A 20,492-nucleotide genomic window follows, 5' to 3' on the forward strand; every position below is an offset into this window, starting at 1 on the left:
AATACTAATGACTAACATGTGTTAATCTAATTATCACACAAAGTTACTATACTATTAGGGGTTTCTTTTTTTAAATTTGGATTCTATTGAGATGAAAATATACAAAGGCAAAAGTGATACATACTCAAATCTATCAGAGCATGATTTCTAGAGGACAAATGAAAGTCATACAAGTTTGGGTGCCATTCTGGGTACAGTTCATACCTCCAGCCACTCAGTAGCGCCCACAGCTCCAAAGTCCCCTGCGCTCCAGCTGGCAAAGACAATGCTTCTGCTGGGCTTAAACCCACCTAAAAGACAATAAAAAGTCAGTTTTATCTTGGGAAAAGTTATAGGCAGGCACTGACTTCAGAAAAATCCAAAACTTCTCATTTAAGTTAGCAGACTCAAACATTCCTTTTCCTTTTCAGGCCCAGGTGAAAAAAAAATTTCAAAGGTGATCTACATGATCACATTGTAAGAAAATAACTGCTGAATCACTAGGGTACACAACTGAAACTAATAATATTGTATGTCATCTATAAGCAGTGAATATAAATTTTTGAAAATTAAAAAGTATAGGCAATAATTTGCAAATAAGATGTCAAGTACATGGCAAGGACCAGCTTACTAAAAGTCACTTTTTTTCAGCTCTGTTATTTGGGTTCCTTAACTTCTGGACCACAAGATACTTGAAATCACAGTGTATCCTCTTTGAGAATAATTTGCTTATAAGTCACTTTAAAACACTGGATTACTTTAAAAACAACTGTTATGAAACAGACTAAAAATCACAGATTTAACTTACAGCAAAGAGTTTCCAGAGAAATTACATTAGTTCCTTCGGGACTGTATGTACCATTGCCCTCCTTTGTTCCCTTTCCCAGTTACTGTATTAATGTACTTTTGTATAAAAGTTAAGCATTTCAACTTACCCTCTGATCCAAAGATTCAAAATTGTGATGAAGATTTGAATGTGGGTATGGAGAGGTGTAGGAGTGGCAAATACCATGGGGGAAAGGCTTGAAAGTAAGCCTTCATATATTATGTTTATAATATATAAATATATTCTACCTTATATTTACAAATATCAAATTATACATTATAATTTTATAACTTAACAATAGATGTTAGTACAGAGGTATGTCACTGCTTGCTTTTAAATAGATTACTTAGGGGCCATGTTAGAATTGCCGTATCATTCTAGGTATGTCAAACTAAGAATTAGGGCCAAATATAGCACTTTCCAGTGTCTCCAAAGAAACTGATGATTCTCAATATAATTAAGACACTGCCCCTGGCTTGTGCGGCTCAGTGGATTGAGCGCCGGCCTGTGAACCAAAGGGTTGGTGGTTTGATTCCCAGTCAGGGCACATGACTGGGTTGAGGGCCAGGTCCCCAGTCGGGGGCACATGAGAAGCAACCACTCACTGATGTTTCCCTTTCTCTCCAACCCCCACCTCTGTCTAAAAATTAATAAATAAAATCTTTGAAAAATAAAAGACATGCATGGAGAGCTGTTTCAAAGTCAAAGACAGGGATACAATAACTTTGCAATAACTTTGTATGGTAACAAATGCTACTAGACTTATCATGGTAATCACTTCATAAAGTATGTAAAATGTCAAATCACTATTTTGCACACCTGAAACTAATGTAATATTGTATGTCAACTATGCTTCATTAAAAAAGTCAAAAGCACCCTGGCTGGTGTGGCTCAATGGACTGAGCACCAGCCTGCAAACCAAAGGGTTGCTGGATCTTCCCAGTCAGGGCACATGCCTGGGTTGTGGGCCAGATCCTCAGTTGGAGAAGTGCCAAAGGTAACTGGCCCACGTCTCTCTCACACATCAATATTTCTCTCCCTCTCTTCCCATCTCTCTAAAAATGAATAAAACCTTTAAAAATAAATAAATAAATAAATAAATAAATAATTTTAAAAATCAAGGGCAAATGTTACAAAAGGCGATCTGCTTTGTACTTAAGAACTCAGGGTCTAGAAGGAGTGACAAAGGCAAAAGTGAGCAAAGCATATTAGAACATTTAAAACTGTGTGTAGGACATAGTTATTCAAGTTCTCAAAATTTGCACTCTACCTTTTAAGACCATATCAGAAAATATCCGGGCAAGTTCCAACAGGAGAGCTGTTCCCACACTGGATTTCGCAGCTCCAGGGCCCCAGGCATCCCTCTGGGCCCCCACCACAACATAGCGATCTTTAAAAAAATAATAATAATTATACAATGAGCTCTTAAACTGTTTTCTAAGTCTAGAAAAAGTGCGTTCGTAGAGGAGTAAAAATGGAGTATAGGTATTAAGGATAAGAGCCTTAGGACTTTGGGGATTAACAATTCACATGACAATACTTATCTTTTTCCTTATTAGTATCGCTATTCTTTTTTTGCATTACCAATTGTTTACTCATAAATTGTATTTGTGCTCACTTACTATTTAATAAGCAACTGAAGTCTAAGTCCTCTCCATATTAAATAACATGACTATTTGATTGCATTTAAATAGATACATGACCTATTCACAGGATCAGCAAACTACAGCCCACACACCCATTCATCATATACTGTCTATGGCTGTTTTCTTGTTACAAAGCCAGAGTTAAAAAGTTGCAACAGAGACTGTATTGCCCACAAAATGTTTACTATCTGCTCTCTTAAGTAGAAATTTGCTTACTGCTGGTCTACTAAATAATTAAAAGTGATTCCTAGTCATAATGGTCAGTTTTTGACAAGTTACTTTGCTAGGGCCTTATTAGCTCCCAGTGATACTGACACCTAAACAATTCCCTTTAGGACAGACGAGATAGCGTTTCTCAAAGTCAAGCCAGCCTTCCTACACTCCCTCCTCTGTCCTTATGCTTAAGAGGGAGAAAAACAGAAAAACGTAAGTACAGCAATAGAGAGAGAGAAAGAAAAAATAAACAAGGGTCTTTACCTGGTTCTTCAAAGCCTTTAATAACACCAAAGACATTTAAAATTCTTGTCTCTTTCAGTACATTGTTCACAGTGAGTTTCACATTCCTATTCTCTGTCGTTACCAGCCTACATGAAGCATCTGTTTTCCAAGCAGGAGGGCAGTTTCCCTCCATATTTCTACAAGTAAAAAACAGAAATCAACATTCTGAGTTATTGTTACTTTCCCTGGGTTTATAAAATCAGTCCTCCTTACCATCCAGTAAAGTCCTAGGTTAGAAGGACATAAAAGAGAAGATAGAAAACTTACTCCCTAGTGGCTGTTTGTGTCTTACTCTGATCTGTAGGCAGTCATTTGAAAACCATGTGTTACTTGTTTAACCAATGTTTTCAATAAAAATCTCCTTACCTTTTTCTTCTGATGTGTGCCTTTCTGACAGAGGCATGCTTATAGTGTACATTTAAAAGATATCAAGATGGACTCAGAATGAACTTTTTATATGAAAGTCCATTAACATATTCCCATATTTACTAGCTCTCTCCACTAAAAAGGGTGGTATGTATACAGGCTTATCTCAGTTAAAAAAGAATATCCTCATGCTTCTTGTAATTAAATGTTTTCCCCTACCTAATTTCTCTAAAGAGCTTACCTACATAAATACAGTTGATCCTTGGACAATACAAGTTTGAACTGCTTCCTTCTGATTTTATTTATTTTTTGAGACTTTATTTCTTTATTTTTAGAGAGAGAGTAATGAAGGGAGAAAGAGAGGGAGAAAAAGATTGATGTGTGAGAGAAACATTGATCAGTTGCCTCTCGCATACCCCCAACCAGGGACCTGGCTCACAACCTAGGCATGTGCTATGACTGGGAATCAAACCAGCAACCTTTCGGTTCATAGGCCAACGCTCAATCCACTGAGCCACACCAGCCAGGGCCCTTATTATTAACACTTATTTCTAGCTTTATTGTAAATATAATATATAATATATATAACAAAGTATGTGTTAATCAGCTGTTTTTGTTATTGGTAAGGCTTCCAATCAACAGTAGGCCATTAGTAGTCAAGCTTCTGGGGAGTCAAAGTTGTACATAGATTTTCAGCTGTGTAGTGGAGAGGGTTGGTGTCCCAACCCCTGCATTGCTCAAAGATCAACTGTATATCAAAACATTATTACCCTTCACTACACAAGGATAAGAAAAGGGGGCTGGCTTCGCAGGGTGTGGTGGGAAGAACTACCTGATTCTAAATTTGGTTATCAATCAATAATAATCACCTATCACAAATGCCTCTTAGATTTAGACAGTATTATTAATAGTGCCATAGTATCTTACAAAGTCCTTACATGTAGATGCTCTTCATTTGATACCAATCACCCCATTAGGTAGAATATATTTTAGCTGTCCAATTAAGCCAAAGGAACATGATCAGTGGGGTTAGAGTAACTCGCTCTATGCCATACAACAAATAAAGGTTCCCATGACTCTCTGATACTAGATCTACATCATATGCCAATACCAGGTAAAAAATATGTCCAGATCTAGATAAAAGCTAATGACATGTACTCTAATCAGACTGGGTTCTGTTTTTAAAGAGGGGTACTAATACACTAGGGATATCTAGGACTAATCATGGCTGCAAAACATCTAGAAACTGTAGTGAGAACTGAGGATATTAAGTCTTACAACTACAGACAAGAAAACTTAAAATTTGCCATTGCTAAAAAGAAAATCTAGAACTAATGGGTGTCATAGGGAATAAAAGTCAGCTCAACATGAATTCTAACAAATCTCTAATAACTCAATGGGTTGTCATAGGCAACAAAGTGCTCCACTATGGAAGTATTCAAGCAGAAGCTCTGTCAGGAATATTTCCCAAGAAATTCACTGCATGAATTGAATAAGGATTCCTTGAGTTTATAAATCCAGCGTCTATTACTAATATCACTTTATGGAGGAAAAATTTCATTTTTATCTACACCAAGTTAATAGCTATCCACCCCCCAAAATGTTCTGAATTTGGAAAATTAGAGCCCATTGTTTTGAGATTTAAAGCAAATCAACTTTAGATTATTCCTCCGTAATCATAAAACCTCACACTCCAAGACAGTTTTCAAATATGAACTTACTCAAACAGTTTCTCTGCAGAGGCTCTGGAAATTGTTTGGACAGGTATGTTAGGCAATCCTGATGACTGAGATGGTGGAAACTGAGTGTGATTGAAAGAAGGGAATCCGGGTGTGTAAGGGTCACCTGTTCCCAGATGAGCCTAGTAAAACAAAAGAGGAATCAGCTCTATCAGATACTCAAGAAGTTTCCCTGGAAGTTCAGATTCAATACATTGCTATATAGCCCAAGCTCAGTTTAGCACCTTAAAGTCTGAAAGTCTGAGTGGCTCTATGATACGAGACTCTTGATTTTATGACATATACCAAATTCTCAATTCAAGACACTACAGCAGTCTCCCCATACCCGTAAGGAATATGCTCCAAGACCCCGCTGGGTGCCTGAAACTGCAGACAGTGCTGAACCCCACATATACTGTGTTTTTTCTTATACATACATATACTTTATGCTTCCTCTTTGGCCTATCTGAACTGCCAGCATCACTACTCTTGCCCTTTGGGGCCATTATTAGGTAAAATGAGGTTTTCTTGAACACAAGCACTGTGATACTATGACAGTCAGTCTGATAACTAAGACAGCTACTTGATGAGTAACGGGCAGGTAGTGTATGCAGTGCTGACATGCCGAGCAAAAGGACCATCCAGTCCCAGGCTGGATGGAGTGGGATGGCTCAAGATTTCATCATGCTACTCAAAAGGGTACACAGTTTAAAACTTATGAATTATTTCTGGAATTTTCCATGTAATACTTTCAGATGGCAATTGACAGTGGATAACTGAAAGCAAAACCACATAGAAGGGGGGACTCCTATACTGATAAAGTACTTTTATCAATAAGCAATAACTAGTTTTCAAAGTCATGTAACCCATCTTCTTGCTCACTGCTAAAACTCTCTCAGAAAAAAAAGCATTTAAGAAAGGCAGAATTCTATCCACATTCCTACTAGTGTAAGTAAGAGTTAGTAGTAATTTGGAGAACCCAAAAACTACTTTAAAAGAATAAGAGCTCACATGTCCAAAGAGTGGAAGTTCTGCATCAACAATGGGAAATTCACTGTAGTCCATGTAGATCAAAACACCAATTGCATTAAAACTTTTAGCATTTGCAACCTAAAGGAAAACACATAAAGCTCAGAATATGAACATCTAATCATATAAAATTGACTTTATTCTAAACAAAGGGTTGCAGAGTATTAAGTAAGCATTTTTGATGAGTTCATCTTCACTGAAAGACAAGGACTACAAAATAATCCAAGTGGATACACCATAGTTTTGAAGTATCCTATTAACTTTAGATAAGTAGGACTGGTTGAGTTCTTTAATAATTAAATTACATTATCAGGTATGAGAGTTTAAGATTGCTAGCCTCCAGAATGTAATAAAGTTAATAATACTATTTAAATGAAGAATAATATGACACCAATGTATTTAATTACTTACACTAGTCATACTCACCTTTTCAGCAAAAGTGATTTTCCCTGCTCTAACAATCACTAAAGATCCATTCACAGGAGTGCTTAAACTCTCAAAATCTTCTTTAGTGCCAAAATTAGCATGGACCAGGTTACCCTAAAATAAAAACATTACATGTAATCACCATTAGGTTATTAGAACAGCCCTCGAATCTAAGACAGAATGGTTTTCTGATCAAGACTTCTGGCCTCCTATATTCATCTTTCATTATCCCATGCTACCTTTAATATACATGGATGTGTTTACATTAATTAATTTATGTTTAATCTATTTTTACATTGCTTCAGACCTCTTGGAGGAGGACAAAGGGTAACAGAGACATATACCGATATAAACATTGTAGGCCAGCCAGGGCAGCACCAATCACAATGTTCCTGCACCTGAACCCCAGACAAGTGAGGATATACATAAGAACAGGTCTTAATGGAAAGTTCTGACAATATTTTTGTCCAAAAGTGGTCTATTATAATAAAGTGATTTGCACAGATCAACTTTTAGATGTTTATATAAGCTGTCATCATAATACTCCTAAACTGTTAGAGTTCAGATGTATATCTATAAACTGACATTAATAACCAAATTATCTAAATATAGAAAGCTTGCAGGGGAACTAAAACCCTCAAAAGTTTTTTTAACAGAACAATCCACGCACCTCCAAACCTTAGCTCGTAGGTAGCCAAAGAAAGTGATACACATAGGTAAGCAGGAAGGCAGAGAATAACCATAAAACTTCATCTGGCTTGGAAGGCATCCACTAGATAGACCCCTGATATACATGTGTGATTTTTTTTAGTTCTTTTTTAAGAGTATATTTTACTGATTATGCTATTATAGTTTTCCCATTTTTTCCCTTTTATCCCCCTCCACCCTGTACCCCCCTCCCTTTAGCACTCCCCCCGCCCTAGTTCCTGTCCATGGGTCGTACATATAAGTTCTTCGGTTTCTCCATCTCCTATATTATTAACCTCCCTCTGTCTATTTTGTACCTACCAATTAATTATACTTCTTATTCCATGTATCTTTCCTCATTCTCCCCACCTCCCTGCTGAAAACCCTACATGCAATCTCCATTTCTGTGAATCTGTTCCTGGTCTAATTGTTTGTTTAGTTTGTTTGTTTGTTCTTTAGTTCAGTTGTTGGTAGTTGTGAGTTTGTTGTCATTTTACTGTTCATATTTTTTAATCTTTTTCTTAGATAAGTCCTTTTATCATTTAATATAGTAAGGGTTTGGTGATGATGAACTCCTTGAACTTGACCTTATCCGGGAAGCACTTTATCTGCCCTCCCATCCTAAATGATAGCATTGCTGGACAGAGTAAACTTGGATGTAGGTCCTTGTCTTTCATGACTTCAAATACTTCTTTCCAGCACCTTCTTGCCTGTAAAAAGTTTTTTGGGTTTTTTTTTGAGAAACCAGCTGATAGTCTTATGGGAACTCCTTTGTAGGTAACTGTCTCCTTTTCTCTTGCTGCACCTGTTACCTTTAGTCTCGGGTAATGTACTTATGATGTGTCTTGGGTCCAACTTCCTCGGGACTCTCTGAGCTTCCTGACTTCTATGTCTATTTCTTTCTTCAGATTGGCGAAGTTTTCTTTCACTATTTTTTTTCAGTGAAGTTTTCAAATTCTTGCTATTCCTTCTCTCCTTCTGGCATTCCTATGATTCAGATGTTGGAACGTTTAAAGTTGCCCCAGAGGTTCCTAAACCTATCTTTTTTTTTTTTTTTGAATTCTTGTTTCTTCATTGTTCTGGTTGAATGTTTATTTCTTCCTTCTGGTTCAAATCATTGATTTGAGTCCCAGTTTTCTTTACATTGTTGGTTCCCTGTATATTTTTCTTTATTTCACTTCACATAGCCTTCACTTCTTCCTCTATTTTACATCTGTACTCAACCAGTTCTATGAGTATCCTGATTACCAGTGTTTCAAACTCTGCATCTGATAGGTTGGCTATCTCCTTATCACTTAGCTCTTTTTCTGGAGTTTGGATCTGTTCTTTCATTTGGGCCATATTTCTGTCTCAGTGCACCTGTTATATTGTTAAGGGTGTGAAAGGCTTAGGTATTCGCCAGGGCAGAGCAACCCTCTTTGCCGTGTTCTAGCGCTGTCTGTGGGGGAGCAATCAGAAAGGGAACAGTGCTCCTTGTTCAGCTCTTACTCTGCTTTCTGTCACTTCCCCTGCTATCCACAGAGAATTGTCCCTTCTGGTGCTGATTCCCAGGTGGGTGGGTTTGTGTACATTCTAGGACCCTGTGGGCCCCTCCAATGGACTGTCCTGTGAGATGGCAGTTTCTCCTGCTACCACACCCCCCGTAGGTTTTTACAGCCTGCGGTTTTGAGGCTTTTTTTTCCTGTCGCTGGAGCCCTGGGTTGGACAGTCTGTCTCTCTTCCCAGTTGTTCCTCCCAGTTTATCTGCACGTACGAGAATGTGGAACATCCTGGTCTGCCAGCCACTGCCTCACCTGCCCCAGTCTACCAGCCACTTTATTACGTGTCCTTCCCACCCTGGCTGCCTGTCTCCTCCCTCCTACCAGTTGGGATGAATTTCTTCTTTAACTCCTTGGTTGTCAGACTTCCATACAGTTCAATGTTCTGGCAGTTCTGGTTGATTTTTGTTTTTAAATTGGTTGTTATCCTTCCTTTGGTTGTGCAAGGGAGGCCTCCATCTTGGCTGGAACTCTCCATATATGTGATTTTTAACCTGAAAAACCTAGATAAAGCTATCCTATGTAGCTGTTTTTTAATTTCTGTAGTTTGGCCACACTTGTTTAAGTTTTATAACATCAATCATTCAAGAATCAAGCTAAGACTAGACTGCAGCCAGGATGATATTGATATCTGTCCCCACAATAGTCTGTATCTGATATATGCATTCATTCAGCAAATACTACCTTGTGTTAGACACTGTGCAAGGCTGTAGGATATAGTAGTAAATGAAACCAACCCCTAGTTCTTTTGTAAAGATTTTATTTTTAGATAGAAGGGTAAGGAGAGGGGAAGAGAGGGAGAGAAACATTAATCAGTTGCCTTTTGCACTCTCCCAACCAGGGACTTGGCCCACAACCCAGACTGGGAATGGAACTAGTGACCTTTCTCTTTGCAGGAGGATATTCAACCCACTGAGTTACAATCAGAGCCCCTAGCTCTTTAGTAGCTTATGTTCCAGTGTGGAACCAAATGAATAATGTATGTTAGGTGCCACAACTACTATGAAGAAAAATAAAGGGAGGGAAGGGGAAGTGATTAGAGGAAGGACATTTCTGATAAGATAATCCAGGAAGACTTCTCTAGAAAGGTAATGTTAGAGGAGAGACTTGCACCATGTGAGGAAATAAGCCATGCAGATATTTAGAGAAGACTGGTCCTGGCAAAGGGAAACACAAGTTTATAACAGCCTTGAGGTGAGAGTGTGCTTGAATTTGAGTGTCTGAGGAACAGCAGGGAGGTTAGAGTGATCAGAACAGAGTGAGAGAACAGGGCAGTGGGATTACGTAGGGTCTCGCCAACCAAGATGAGGACTTGGCATTTTATTTAACCATGGCACAGGAGGGTTGAGAACAAGAATATCTCATGATCAGTTGCATTTTACAAGTAAGTTTATATTATAACTCCTGAGAATGACAATGAGTTTTTGAGTTATTCAACAGAGAAAACAAGTCATGCACTGCTCTGCCTTACTTACAGTAACTGTCCCAGTCTTGCTGTATGCCACGTAACCCGTAGGGTTCTCCAACAGGTATCCTGTGCCACTGGTTACAGCCACTATGGTCACTGCATTTTGAGCACTGTTAAAAAGATTTAAGTTAAAATGAAGCTAACACCACCACTGGAAAATAATTAAATGGTGTTAATACATTTAGTCTTTGCTATTTTTATCACAACTAAAAGTAGCTGCTTTATAAGTTTATTGTCTTTCAACATACCTGCCTTTGACCTGAATCTTAACAAAATGTTCATCGTGCCAGGCTTTGCTGAGTTGAAATTTACGGAATTGACCTTCAAGATAAAAAGCAAGGCTTTCATCTTTTTGAGATCCAGCCTCACGAGGGACATAGGAATTTTCATTTAGCTGCCTGGAGGAAAAAAATGTCACTGTTAAACCAACTAAAATTTAATTTAAAATAAACATTAAACTCAAATATCAGACAAATTTATTTTTAAATTAACACTTTTCAATAACATTATGTAGGTTTCAGGTATACACCATTATAATTTGATTATCTGTATGCAAAATAGGTATTCATAACCAAAAGTCTAGTTTCCAACAAGTAAATTGTTTTAAAATCATAACTCAATACTATCTATTAGAGCTAAGATAAATTAACGGTGACCCAAAATTTCTGGACTAACCAGATAAATTTAGAAAAAACTGTGCCCAATATCTGAAGAAATTTATGACTTCAAATGTGTTAAATCCACTTATCAACTGAAAAGCACTCCTTCAAGAGCCCTGTCCCAATACAATATATCTCCTTAGGGTAGTTTTAGGGGAAATGAGCAGCCTCCAGAGGCTCTTTTGTGAGAAAAGTGAGATAGTGTTACTGTTGGTAAAGTCAACATTACAGCTTCAATTTTTACCTACTTTGAAGCATTGTGAATCCCCTAGAAGCAAAACTGCTTACTCTGATCCGTCATGGCTATTTGTAACTATACATGGCAGGTCAGTTATTTTATCTTTTAGCGGGGCTGGGGGGCAGACTATACTGTCACTTCAACTGTGGTTGTACAATATACCTGCTGTACAATACACACAAAAGTATTCCTTAAATGGAATAAAAATGCCAATATTTCTAATTTAAGACTAAAATAATTACTGTTACCACTGAAACTACAGGGAACTAGTAAAAGCTAAAAGATGAATTTGTTTTGTACACAGAGTTAAATATATGGTCTAAGGAAGATCTAAAAAATCTAAAGCTAGATACTTCAAGGACACTTCTTAGGACAAGGATTAATGAGTGAGAACCAGAAGAAATCAAGGAAAAATGGAGACATATCAAGTTGTGCACCCAAGTTAGTCTCGATCTAGAGGTAAATAAGACTACTGATGCCCCTGGAGAGCAGCAGAGCTCAGCATGACTTAAAAGGGGTTAAGATGGAAAATCAGAGCAAAAGAAAGTCTGATAGTAAGCAACAAGCTACAAAGAAACAGATGACAAAAAGACTAAGGATCTGTGATATTTTTTTTTTTAGAAAAAGGAGAGTCCCCACAAAAGTTCTAACTTTTCAAAATAGTATTCCTATCAAAATAGTTCGAATTCTTTACCGAATCCTTACCCTCTAGCTAAACATAGGAAGTCTCCCCTACTCTTTCTAGCAGATTGACACCTTTGTTTAGGTATTGAGGTTAAACTTGTGAAGTAGCTCAAGCTTACTTGATTGTGTTGGCGAACTCTACGTTATTCAGTTTCTCTGACAACAATGCTTTGAGGTCTGACCAAAATAAACGGGGAGGTGTTTCAGGAAGGTACTCTTCTGTTTCCTCTATTTCCTGTCTCTCCGGAGACGCTATTCCTTCACATTCAGCTTTTGGTTCCACACGTTTACAATAGCCCAAGTAGCCAATCATAAATCCTAAGGATGAAAAGTTTCAGAGCTGAATTCACAGAATTTCATTTACAATCTATTCCCAAAAGAATTGTTAATATTTTCAGCTGAGTCTTGAAAATACTGGCTTTAATCAAATTTAAAGCAGTTTGAAAGTAAATAATACACCTGCTTTATATATTTTAAACTGTTTAGTTTAATAAAATATATACTAACTTAATTTTATTTATTTATTTTAATTTATTTTAATTTTTAGAGAGCGAGAAGAGACAGAGAAAGGGAAAGAAACATCAGTTGGCTGCCTCTCACACCCCTCCAACTGAGGACTTGGCCCAAAACCCAGGCATGTACCCTGACTGGGAATCAAACCAGTGACCTTTTGGTTAGGCCAGTGCTCAGTCCACTGAGCCACACAAGCCACGGTAATAACTTTATTTTAAACAGTTACCTTTTCAAAGCATATATACTTTTCTTCCCAGAAGCCTTCCTTGAATCTTTAGGCTAAGCTTCTATGCTACAAATATCCTGTACATATTTCTAGTATATAGCATTTGCAAATAACACTGAAATGATTCATGTGTCTCTTTCTCCCACCAGGCTAAACTCAAAGACAGGTATAGAATCTTAATGATTGTATTCATAGAACCTAAAACAATGGCATATAAAAAGGTACAATATAAATGTTTGCTGAACTGAAATTAACAAACTTCCGAGAGTTAGTGACAAGAAACATTTAAGTTTTGAGTGGTCACTCTTACCAATGAAGAAAAAGATGATTACGGCAATAGTTCCATAGCAGATATTTCCATTAAACCTTCTTGATTTTGTAACATGGGAATGATTACTCCTCATGTGATTGTCATCATTTTCTTCCTCATCTGCAGCTAGTTTCATCTCCACACGACTGTTATCGCCATCTACTTGCCGTGCAAGACTAAACCGGGTATATGACAATGGTTCTCCACTAAACTGAGATTTTAAAAAAGAGAGACAAAGAAAGCATTATGAAAAAGAAGTAAGGGAGTAGGAACATTTACAAAAAGTCTGGTCGGGTACTATAGTTATTATTGGGCCATCACTGTGACTTACTACACATTCTTAAGGAAAAAGGAGTTCTCCTTTCAAACCATTATCCTTCCATGTGCCCAGTTCTGTCAGTGGCAGGTGAATGATAGATCATACACTGGCCTTCTTCCTCTCATTCAGCCTTTTCATTCAGGGTTTCTGTTATGTATATCTACTTGTATACATTTTGATCTGTGCTTTCTTTAGTTAATGTGACCTACTTGCAGAACCCCCTCCACCACGTCCCAAATACCCTGAAACTTCAGACAAGATTTTCCATAATTCTACTCTAGACTAAATATACGAGTATTCTTTTGTGGAATGAGTTAGGCCTCAAGATCACCATTTCAAATATAAGTGAATATCTGATAATAGTTCTGGGTATTATTTCATGCTTAATTGGTGAAAGGCATTATTGTATACTTCATATTCTTACAAATTGGTGACAAAGAAATGCAAATCTAAAATATCTTACCAAGTTAGAGAATGCTGATCTGGCTTGATCCATCATTCTGAGCTGCCACACAGAAGAGCCTAGTAACATAATACAGAATTATGATAATGAGATATATGCCATTGTATCAGATTAATGAAGGCTTTTCATTACCATGCTAGATTATTAGGTATCAAATTTATTTTTAAATATATTACCAACTTTCTAGAAAGGGTATTTAACAAAATATTTAGTTTACATGACAACTGAATTTAGTGTGAGGTGAACATGATAACCACTATACTACAGAAACTAGATTTAGTGTAATCTCTGATTCCATCTCAAATTGAGGTGGAGTGGATGTGAAGACAGCTTCAAGGACATTATTGGAAGAAATAAGAAATTTGAGCCCCAGCTAGTGCAGCTCAGGGGATTGAGTGCAGGCCTGAGAACTGAAAGGTCACCAGTTGATTCCCAGTTGGGGCACATGCCTGGGTTGCAGGCTAGGTCTCCAGTTAGGGGTATGTAAGAGCAATCGATCAATGTATCTCTCACACATTGATTTTTTCTCACTCCTCTCCCCACTCACTAAAAATAAACAAACAAAATCTTAAAAAAAATTTGAATATAAATTATATACTGGAATACAGTATTGTATTAATGTTAGGTTTAGGGAGTGTGATGATGGCATTGTGTTTTTGGAGAACTTGCTCTTACGAGGGAGATTACTAGTTAAAAACTTAAGGATGAAGTATTGTAATGTCTGTAACTTACTTCCAAATAGTTCAGTTTTTAAAAAGTATATAAAAAATAAAGCAAATGTGGCAAACTATTAACAATTAATGAATCTAGGTAAAGGGTAAATGGATATGCACATTACTTTTTCAATTTTTCCTGGAGGCTTGAAATTTTCAAAATTAAAAATGTGGGGAAAACTGCATCCATGGTAAGTAGATTTAACTGAATTTAGTTAGAGGGACAAATACAAAAGACAACAGAGTGGCACCTAAAAAAAAAAGCCACAAGTAGAATTAAGTCAAGGCTGATCATGCGACACAGGCCAGTAACAAAGTGTCTCCAATAGAAAAAGAGAGCCTTGGCTGGTGTAGCTCAGTGGATTGAGGGCAGGCTTGCAAACCAAAGGGTTGCTGGTTCCACACCCAGTTGGAGCACATGCCTGGGTTGTGGGCCAGGTCCCCAGTAGGGGGCACTTGAAACCCTAACTACACATTGATGTTTCTCTTCCTCTCTCTTTTCCTTCCCCTCTCTCTATAAATAAATAAAATATTTTAAAGAAAAAGAGAAAAAACCTGATTCTTCTGATTAAGTGAAAAGTTCCTATAAATGATTTGATGGATCTTGGAGGCAAAAAGCATATACAAAACAGAGTATGCTATTTTCTAGATGAAGAGTCCAATTAGCTGAGAGGTTAAGTGTGACTCATTCAAAGCTGAAAAATGATACTCTAAAAATGTGTTACAGGGTTATAGAAATTTTGTCCTCATGTCCAGAAATATTAAGAAATTAATCTTAACTTTTTCAAAGCAAATATACCTCTGTAGCCAACTGAGTCCTAATTGGTTTGAGTGCATCTAGATCCTTGATAGTGATTATATTGAGATGCATAAAAATTAACATTTACATCACGCTACCCATTTTACAGCTTTTCAGATACAAGTATACTTACAGCACATTTAACACCCACATGGAACAAAGCAAGTTGTGAGATATACTCAGATTGTAAAAGAAAAGACATTATATAAACTGAAACTAGAAAAGTCTACTATCATAACCTATTAACAAATTCTTTTAAACTCATTAGTTTCAAAGACTGGAGCCAATAACCAATAAATAGTTCATATTCTTAGAAGCACAATCTCTTGCCCCATCTGGTGCAAAACGCTTATCACTATCACTGCACCAGAACCGTACAAACCCAATCACCAGAGCCAGAACTGGAAGGCCCCACCCTGAACCAATTTTAATCACCGTTTTCTAGGAAAGAACAACTGACAAGTTTAATTCTCATCCGAATCAGCCATTCCTTGAGGTTTCTAGTTTTAAATTAACTTTAACACTAGAGTGACAACTTATTTAAACAAAATGATTTAAATAAATGAGATTGAGTGTTTGCAAATCTACAAAAACAGGTAGATATTAATAGAACATGTAATTATGGTTTTATGTAATTAAAATCCAAATACAGTTTTTAGTGGGAAAACAGATGTTAGTTATTTCTATTTCAACCCCCAACACAAAATTAAAACTATAACATAAAAAAAAATCAAGTCATAGGGAAAAAAAAGTGTGACCTAGGTAATTCCTAGTTTGATCTCACCATTTAACTTCACAACTGTGAGAAATACAATAATTCTATGACATCCACAAAAATTACTCCTGGAATTTTTTTTATATACAACAAAGTTGAGTCATTCTTTCAAAATTATCTCACACATAGTAAAACTTTCTATTTAAAATAATTCCTTAATGTATTTTCTTCCAACTGAAATCACCCTAAGTGCTCTGAAACTGCAGAAGAAAAACTTCCCATACTAGTTGCAACGGCATTATTCTGTCTACAAACAAGTAGCTCTGCTAAAGGCCGCATCGACAAGCCATGCAATTCTTATTTGTCTTATTTCAACATGGCACCACCGGTGCTGATAACGATATAAGAAACCAACTATCACCTGGATTTTTATTCATATTAGCACTTGGTATTTCTTTGGTGTTCTCAATAATAACTGGAAAAACTATTCAGTTTCTCACATTAATAATGAAAATTAAGGCAAGCAACAGAGCCCCATATGCTTGAAGCATGAAATGGAAAGAGGATCTGAAATGTCTTCCCTGGAGTCATGGGATGGAAGGCAGAAGGCAGCAAAGGTACCAGTTAGACTACAGTCTCAAATTTCTTAAAAATTCAAATCCTCTTATTCCTCCTTTAAATATGGCATTAACTTCTATTTAATTTTTTCCACATACAGTAATTATCTTGAGGTCTTCAGCTCCTTTGGGGTGTCTCAAAACCAGGGGTCTGTATATGATATATACAGCAAAGGTGGGCGTGGGGGGCAGAGTGCAGGAGATCATCAACCAAAATATACTTTCACCTATTTTTTTAATGTAATTGATTTATGCAATATGCAGCTTTAAGGAACAATTTTTTGAAGACTTTATTTATTTATTTTTAGAGAGGGAAGGGAGGGAGATAGAGAAACATCAATGTGCGGTTGCTGGGGGTCATGGCCTGCAACCCAGGCATGTACCCTGGCTGGGAATCGAACTTGCGACACTGGTTCACAGCCCCCGCTCAATCCACTGAGCTATGCCAGCCAGGGCTCTATTTTTAACACATTCAAACCTGCTACTCCATTTTACTTGACATAAAAACAAGACACTTGTTTGTCTTAACTGAAAAGTTCACCTCAATTTAAAAAGAGGCAACAATTTCAATCCTTGGAGCTCATGTAGAGTGAAGTTCCTCTGCCTGCTTGAGGCTCTGTTCTAGAGGCCTTCACTATCTAATACTTTGCTGCCCTCTGCTTTCTCCAAAATGGGAGACAATCCAGCCCCTGTCTTTGCCCTATAACATTCTTCTGTTCTTGAAGGCCTACTCATGTTTCCCTTGCTCAGCTCAAGGGCTATCTCAGTGAAGCATCCTCTGATTTCCCTATCTTATATAGTATTTGACTTGGAATTGCATTATAATAGAGAAATTTTACTTCTTAACAATATAAGGCCATGCTTAATGTATGAGGTTCTTTTTTCATATCACTTAGAAATAGTAAGAAAAAGAATATAGCTCTGGCTGGTGGATTGAGGGCCCACCTGCAAACTAAAATGTTGCCAGTTGGATTCTCAGTCAGGGCACATGCCTCGGTTGCAGGCCAGGTCCCCAGTAGGGGGCATGCGAGAGGCAACAACACATTGATGTTTCTCTCCCTCTTGCCCCTCTCTAAAAATAAATAAATAAAATATTTTTTTTAAAAAGAAAAAGAATATAACAAAAACCTTATACCTGGGATCTTTTCCTATCCTTGACACTATTATGATTTATCCTGAAATTATTGGGCAAAGCTTGGCTGGTAGAGATTTTTAAAAGCAGGAAAATATTAACGTTTATGTGGTAGATAGGGCTCCAAGACCTCAAGCAATTAGTCACAGATACCCACTTTGCAAACTACTTCCCTAGACAGCTACATATTTACAGGTGAAAGTGAGTACAGGAACTTCTGCAAGGCCCTTAGAACTCATTAATTGTATATACACAGGATGACTTGTAAAGGGAAGGTAGGTCAAGGTTTTTACTAGCGTTAAGAGTCTAAATTGAAAAGACAGTGAAGGAAATCAAACAAAACAAGTAGCATCTTTACTCCCATTCAGCTTTCTGAAAAAAAGATTGCTCAGTGGAAGGCCAGGACCACGTGAAGTCATTGCAGTTTATCTCCGTAGTGCTCATCAGGGAAAGCACAGAGAAGGCAGACATACATGAGAAGTTCCAAAAGGTCTTGGAGGATCATTTTTAACCAGCTTTCATTGTCTGATTCACACTTAGCTGTGAGCCTTGCTCCATTATAGATTAAGTGCACTTTCAGAGGCAAATAATTGCCATGCCTTAGGGCAGAGTTGGCCAAGGTGTTCTTCCCTATCCAACAACCTTCAGCACAAGCTAGCAGTACACCATTACTTGACAAGAATGTTCCATCAAACTCAAGTTAAAGGGTGCTATGCTATATACAGACTTTTAGAAAATATTTTATAGCAATGACAAACATTTTAATTCTAGATGCTCTTGTGAAGCATATTGAGTTTACTATAATCCAATAGTAAGGGAGGAATAAAACAGAAGGGCCTATAAGTATTTTAGAGCACCTAAATCTTCACAGAGAAAAACTTTTGTAAATCACCTAAAATGTCAATAAAGTCAAGCTCCCCAGCTCAGAAACAACTGAATCAGCATCTAGTATTCCAAACTCATATTTAAGCAGAGAATAAAGATATCAGGTATCTAAATACTTCTGGAACAGGGCAATTATTTCCCACTTCAATCCTGTTAACAGACCCCCCCCCCAAAAAAAAAAAAAAACAGAAAAAGTAGCCACCAAGTTCTCTGATAGACCCAAAGTCACTACAGTGAGCAGAGGGAAAACGTTAAGTGAAAGAGCTAAGTCAACAAAATACTATTTTCTTACCCACTCTCCCCGCTGCCACCTTAGAGGACTGTCCACCAGAAGCAGTAACACAATGGGCCTCTAAGGTGTTTATCAATACAGCACAACCCTTTGACCATATCGCTAATTTACTGAAGCGAGCAGATTCCAATCCAGATAGCTTTTACTAAGCCTCTAAACCAAAGCTTTCACAAAGTAGAAATTTTATTCCCATAGTCTCCCATCTCACAGTGAGGAGAGCTAAGCAATCTGAATATCCTCAAAGCGTTCGCTCAATCATTCGGCTTGTCTTAAGAAAACTGAGAACCCACACACAAGGCCAACAGGCAGCGTGCGGCAAGGAAGATCAGGTGAGGTTATAAGAAGTTCAAATGTACAGTTTCCAGAAAACCCCATCTAAATGCCCAGGACATTCTCGTAACCGAATCCAGGCCAGCTTTGTCCTTTTCAGGAGTGAGACCAGGTCCCGGAGCGAGCGCCGAGGAAGCGAAGGGCTACGAGCTCAAGGTCACTCACGTACCCAGACAGCCATTCCCTCGGGACACTTCCTACAGCAGCCACGTGCTCGAAGCAGAGAGGGCCAACCCTGCGGCAGCACGGCTTGCTCCGCGCAGGGCGGACACCTGGATTCCCAGCCCGCGGCTTAGGGCTGTCGCACGAGGACCTGTATTTTTTAAGGGCCAACTAGTGAGGACGAGGGATCAGGGTGGCCCGAGGAGCCGGAAGCAGAATGGCGGGACGCAGACTGACAGTTGGGAACCCCTCATCTCACTCTCAGAACCCTAACAGGGAAACCAGTCCCCGTTCGGCGACTGAGACAGGCAGGGACCAGAAAGGAAGGGCAGAGAACGGTAACCCCTCTCTGCACTGTGGACCCATTCCCTGCACCTGCAGCCCGCTCCTCACGCGGTTGCCACCCCTTCCTCATCCGCACGCGGGCGACGCTCCATCCCTCCCGTCCGCCCGCCCCGGAGGTGCGACAGCCTCCTCGCGTCCCCTGCGGCTCCCGGAGGACGCTGGACAGCACCAAGCAGGGCCGTCCCGCAGAGCGCCTGGACCAGCCTGCAGGACAGGCGAATCGGCCGAATACTAGCAGCGCCGCGCCACTCACTCCGGAGCCTCCTCGGTCCGCCGTTAACCTGACCTCCGCAGGCCGATGCTGACGCCCTCCAACGGAAAAGCAGCCCCAGCCAGCAGTTTATAGTCTCGTCCCGCCTTCTCCCACCCCCAGCGGGCCGTGCGTCATTTCCTGCCTCACGTACACCTAAGGTGGCGCTCGGGCAATGGAGCGCCCGGGGCGAAGGGTGCAGAAGCACCCGGACGTCAGCCTGCCTCGAGAGCGAGGGGAGGTTCCGGGGCGGGACAGGGTGTAGGGAAAGGCGAGGCTTCAGGTGCCAGGGGCAGGGGGAAGCGCGTGATTGGCACAGTCTTTCGTTTCGCCGCTCTCCGCCGGGGTGCGGCCCACAATTTAGCCACCCGGACCCTTCAGTCTAACCTTGACTGATCACCAGGCTTTGCAGAGCAAGGTCAAAGTTGTTAGCGCTTACTCCTCAAGATTGGATTTTTACAATGAAATAATCCCTTTAAAGTGTATGTCCTTGATGGAATTATTGTGCAGAGATATTTTGCAGTCTTAGAAATACTTAGGATAAACAAAGAGGAAAAATAATTAAAAGCAAGGTGCGAATTTGTACTTAAAATGTGGGAAAGCTGCACATGAACCAAGACCGGCAGTGCTTCACCTAATGTTTAATGCATGAGGGGATG

At 38.9% G+C, this 20,492-nt stretch overlaps 1 protein-coding gene across 2 annotated transcripts in view; it reads right to left on the minus strand.

Annotated features, from left to right (window-relative positions):
- The window catches only part of TFRC (transferrin receptor), a 29,848-nt gene extending 9,903 nt beyond the window's left edge, over window positions 1-19,945 (minus strand). Inside the window, exons 1-12 of one of the 2 annotated variants that reach the window (XM_045851201.1) lie at window positions 19,837-19,945; window positions 13,594-13,652; window positions 12,812-13,022; window positions 11,882-12,080; window positions 10,430-10,579; window positions 10,189-10,291; window positions 6,489-6,602; window positions 6,045-6,143; window positions 5,037-5,176; window positions 2,929-3,086; window positions 2,076-2,195; window positions 205-290 (exon numbers count right to left, since the gene is read on the minus strand). In XM_045851201.1, coding sequence (XP_045707157.1) covers window positions 205-290; window positions 2,076-2,195; window positions 2,929-3,086; window positions 5,037-5,176; window positions 6,045-6,143; window positions 6,489-6,602; window positions 10,189-10,291; window positions 10,430-10,579; window positions 11,882-12,080; window positions 12,812-13,022; window positions 13,594-13,629 — 1,416 coding nt within the window. In that variant the 5' untranslated portion in view covers window positions 13,630-13,652; window positions 19,837-19,945. Of the gene's footprint in view, window positions 1-204; window positions 291-2,075; window positions 2,196-2,928; window positions 3,087-5,036; window positions 5,177-6,044; window positions 6,144-6,488; window positions 6,603-10,188; window positions 10,292-10,429; window positions 10,580-11,881; window positions 12,081-12,811; window positions 13,023-13,593; window positions 13,653-19,245; window positions 19,330-19,836 lie in introns of those variants that run through there. The other variant, XM_045851202.1, reaches the window with a different exon arrangement.
- Between the last annotated feature and the right edge of the window lie 547 nt (window positions 19,946-20,492).

Source organism: Phyllostomus hastatus, unplaced genomic scaffold, assembly GCF_019186645.2.
Source record: "Phyllostomus hastatus isolate PE091 unplaced genomic scaffold, TTU_PhHast_1.1 phas_contig_86, whole genome shotgun sequence".
Classification (NCBI taxonomy): Eukaryota; Metazoa; Chordata; class Mammalia; order Chiroptera; family Phyllostomidae; genus Phyllostomus; species Phyllostomus hastatus.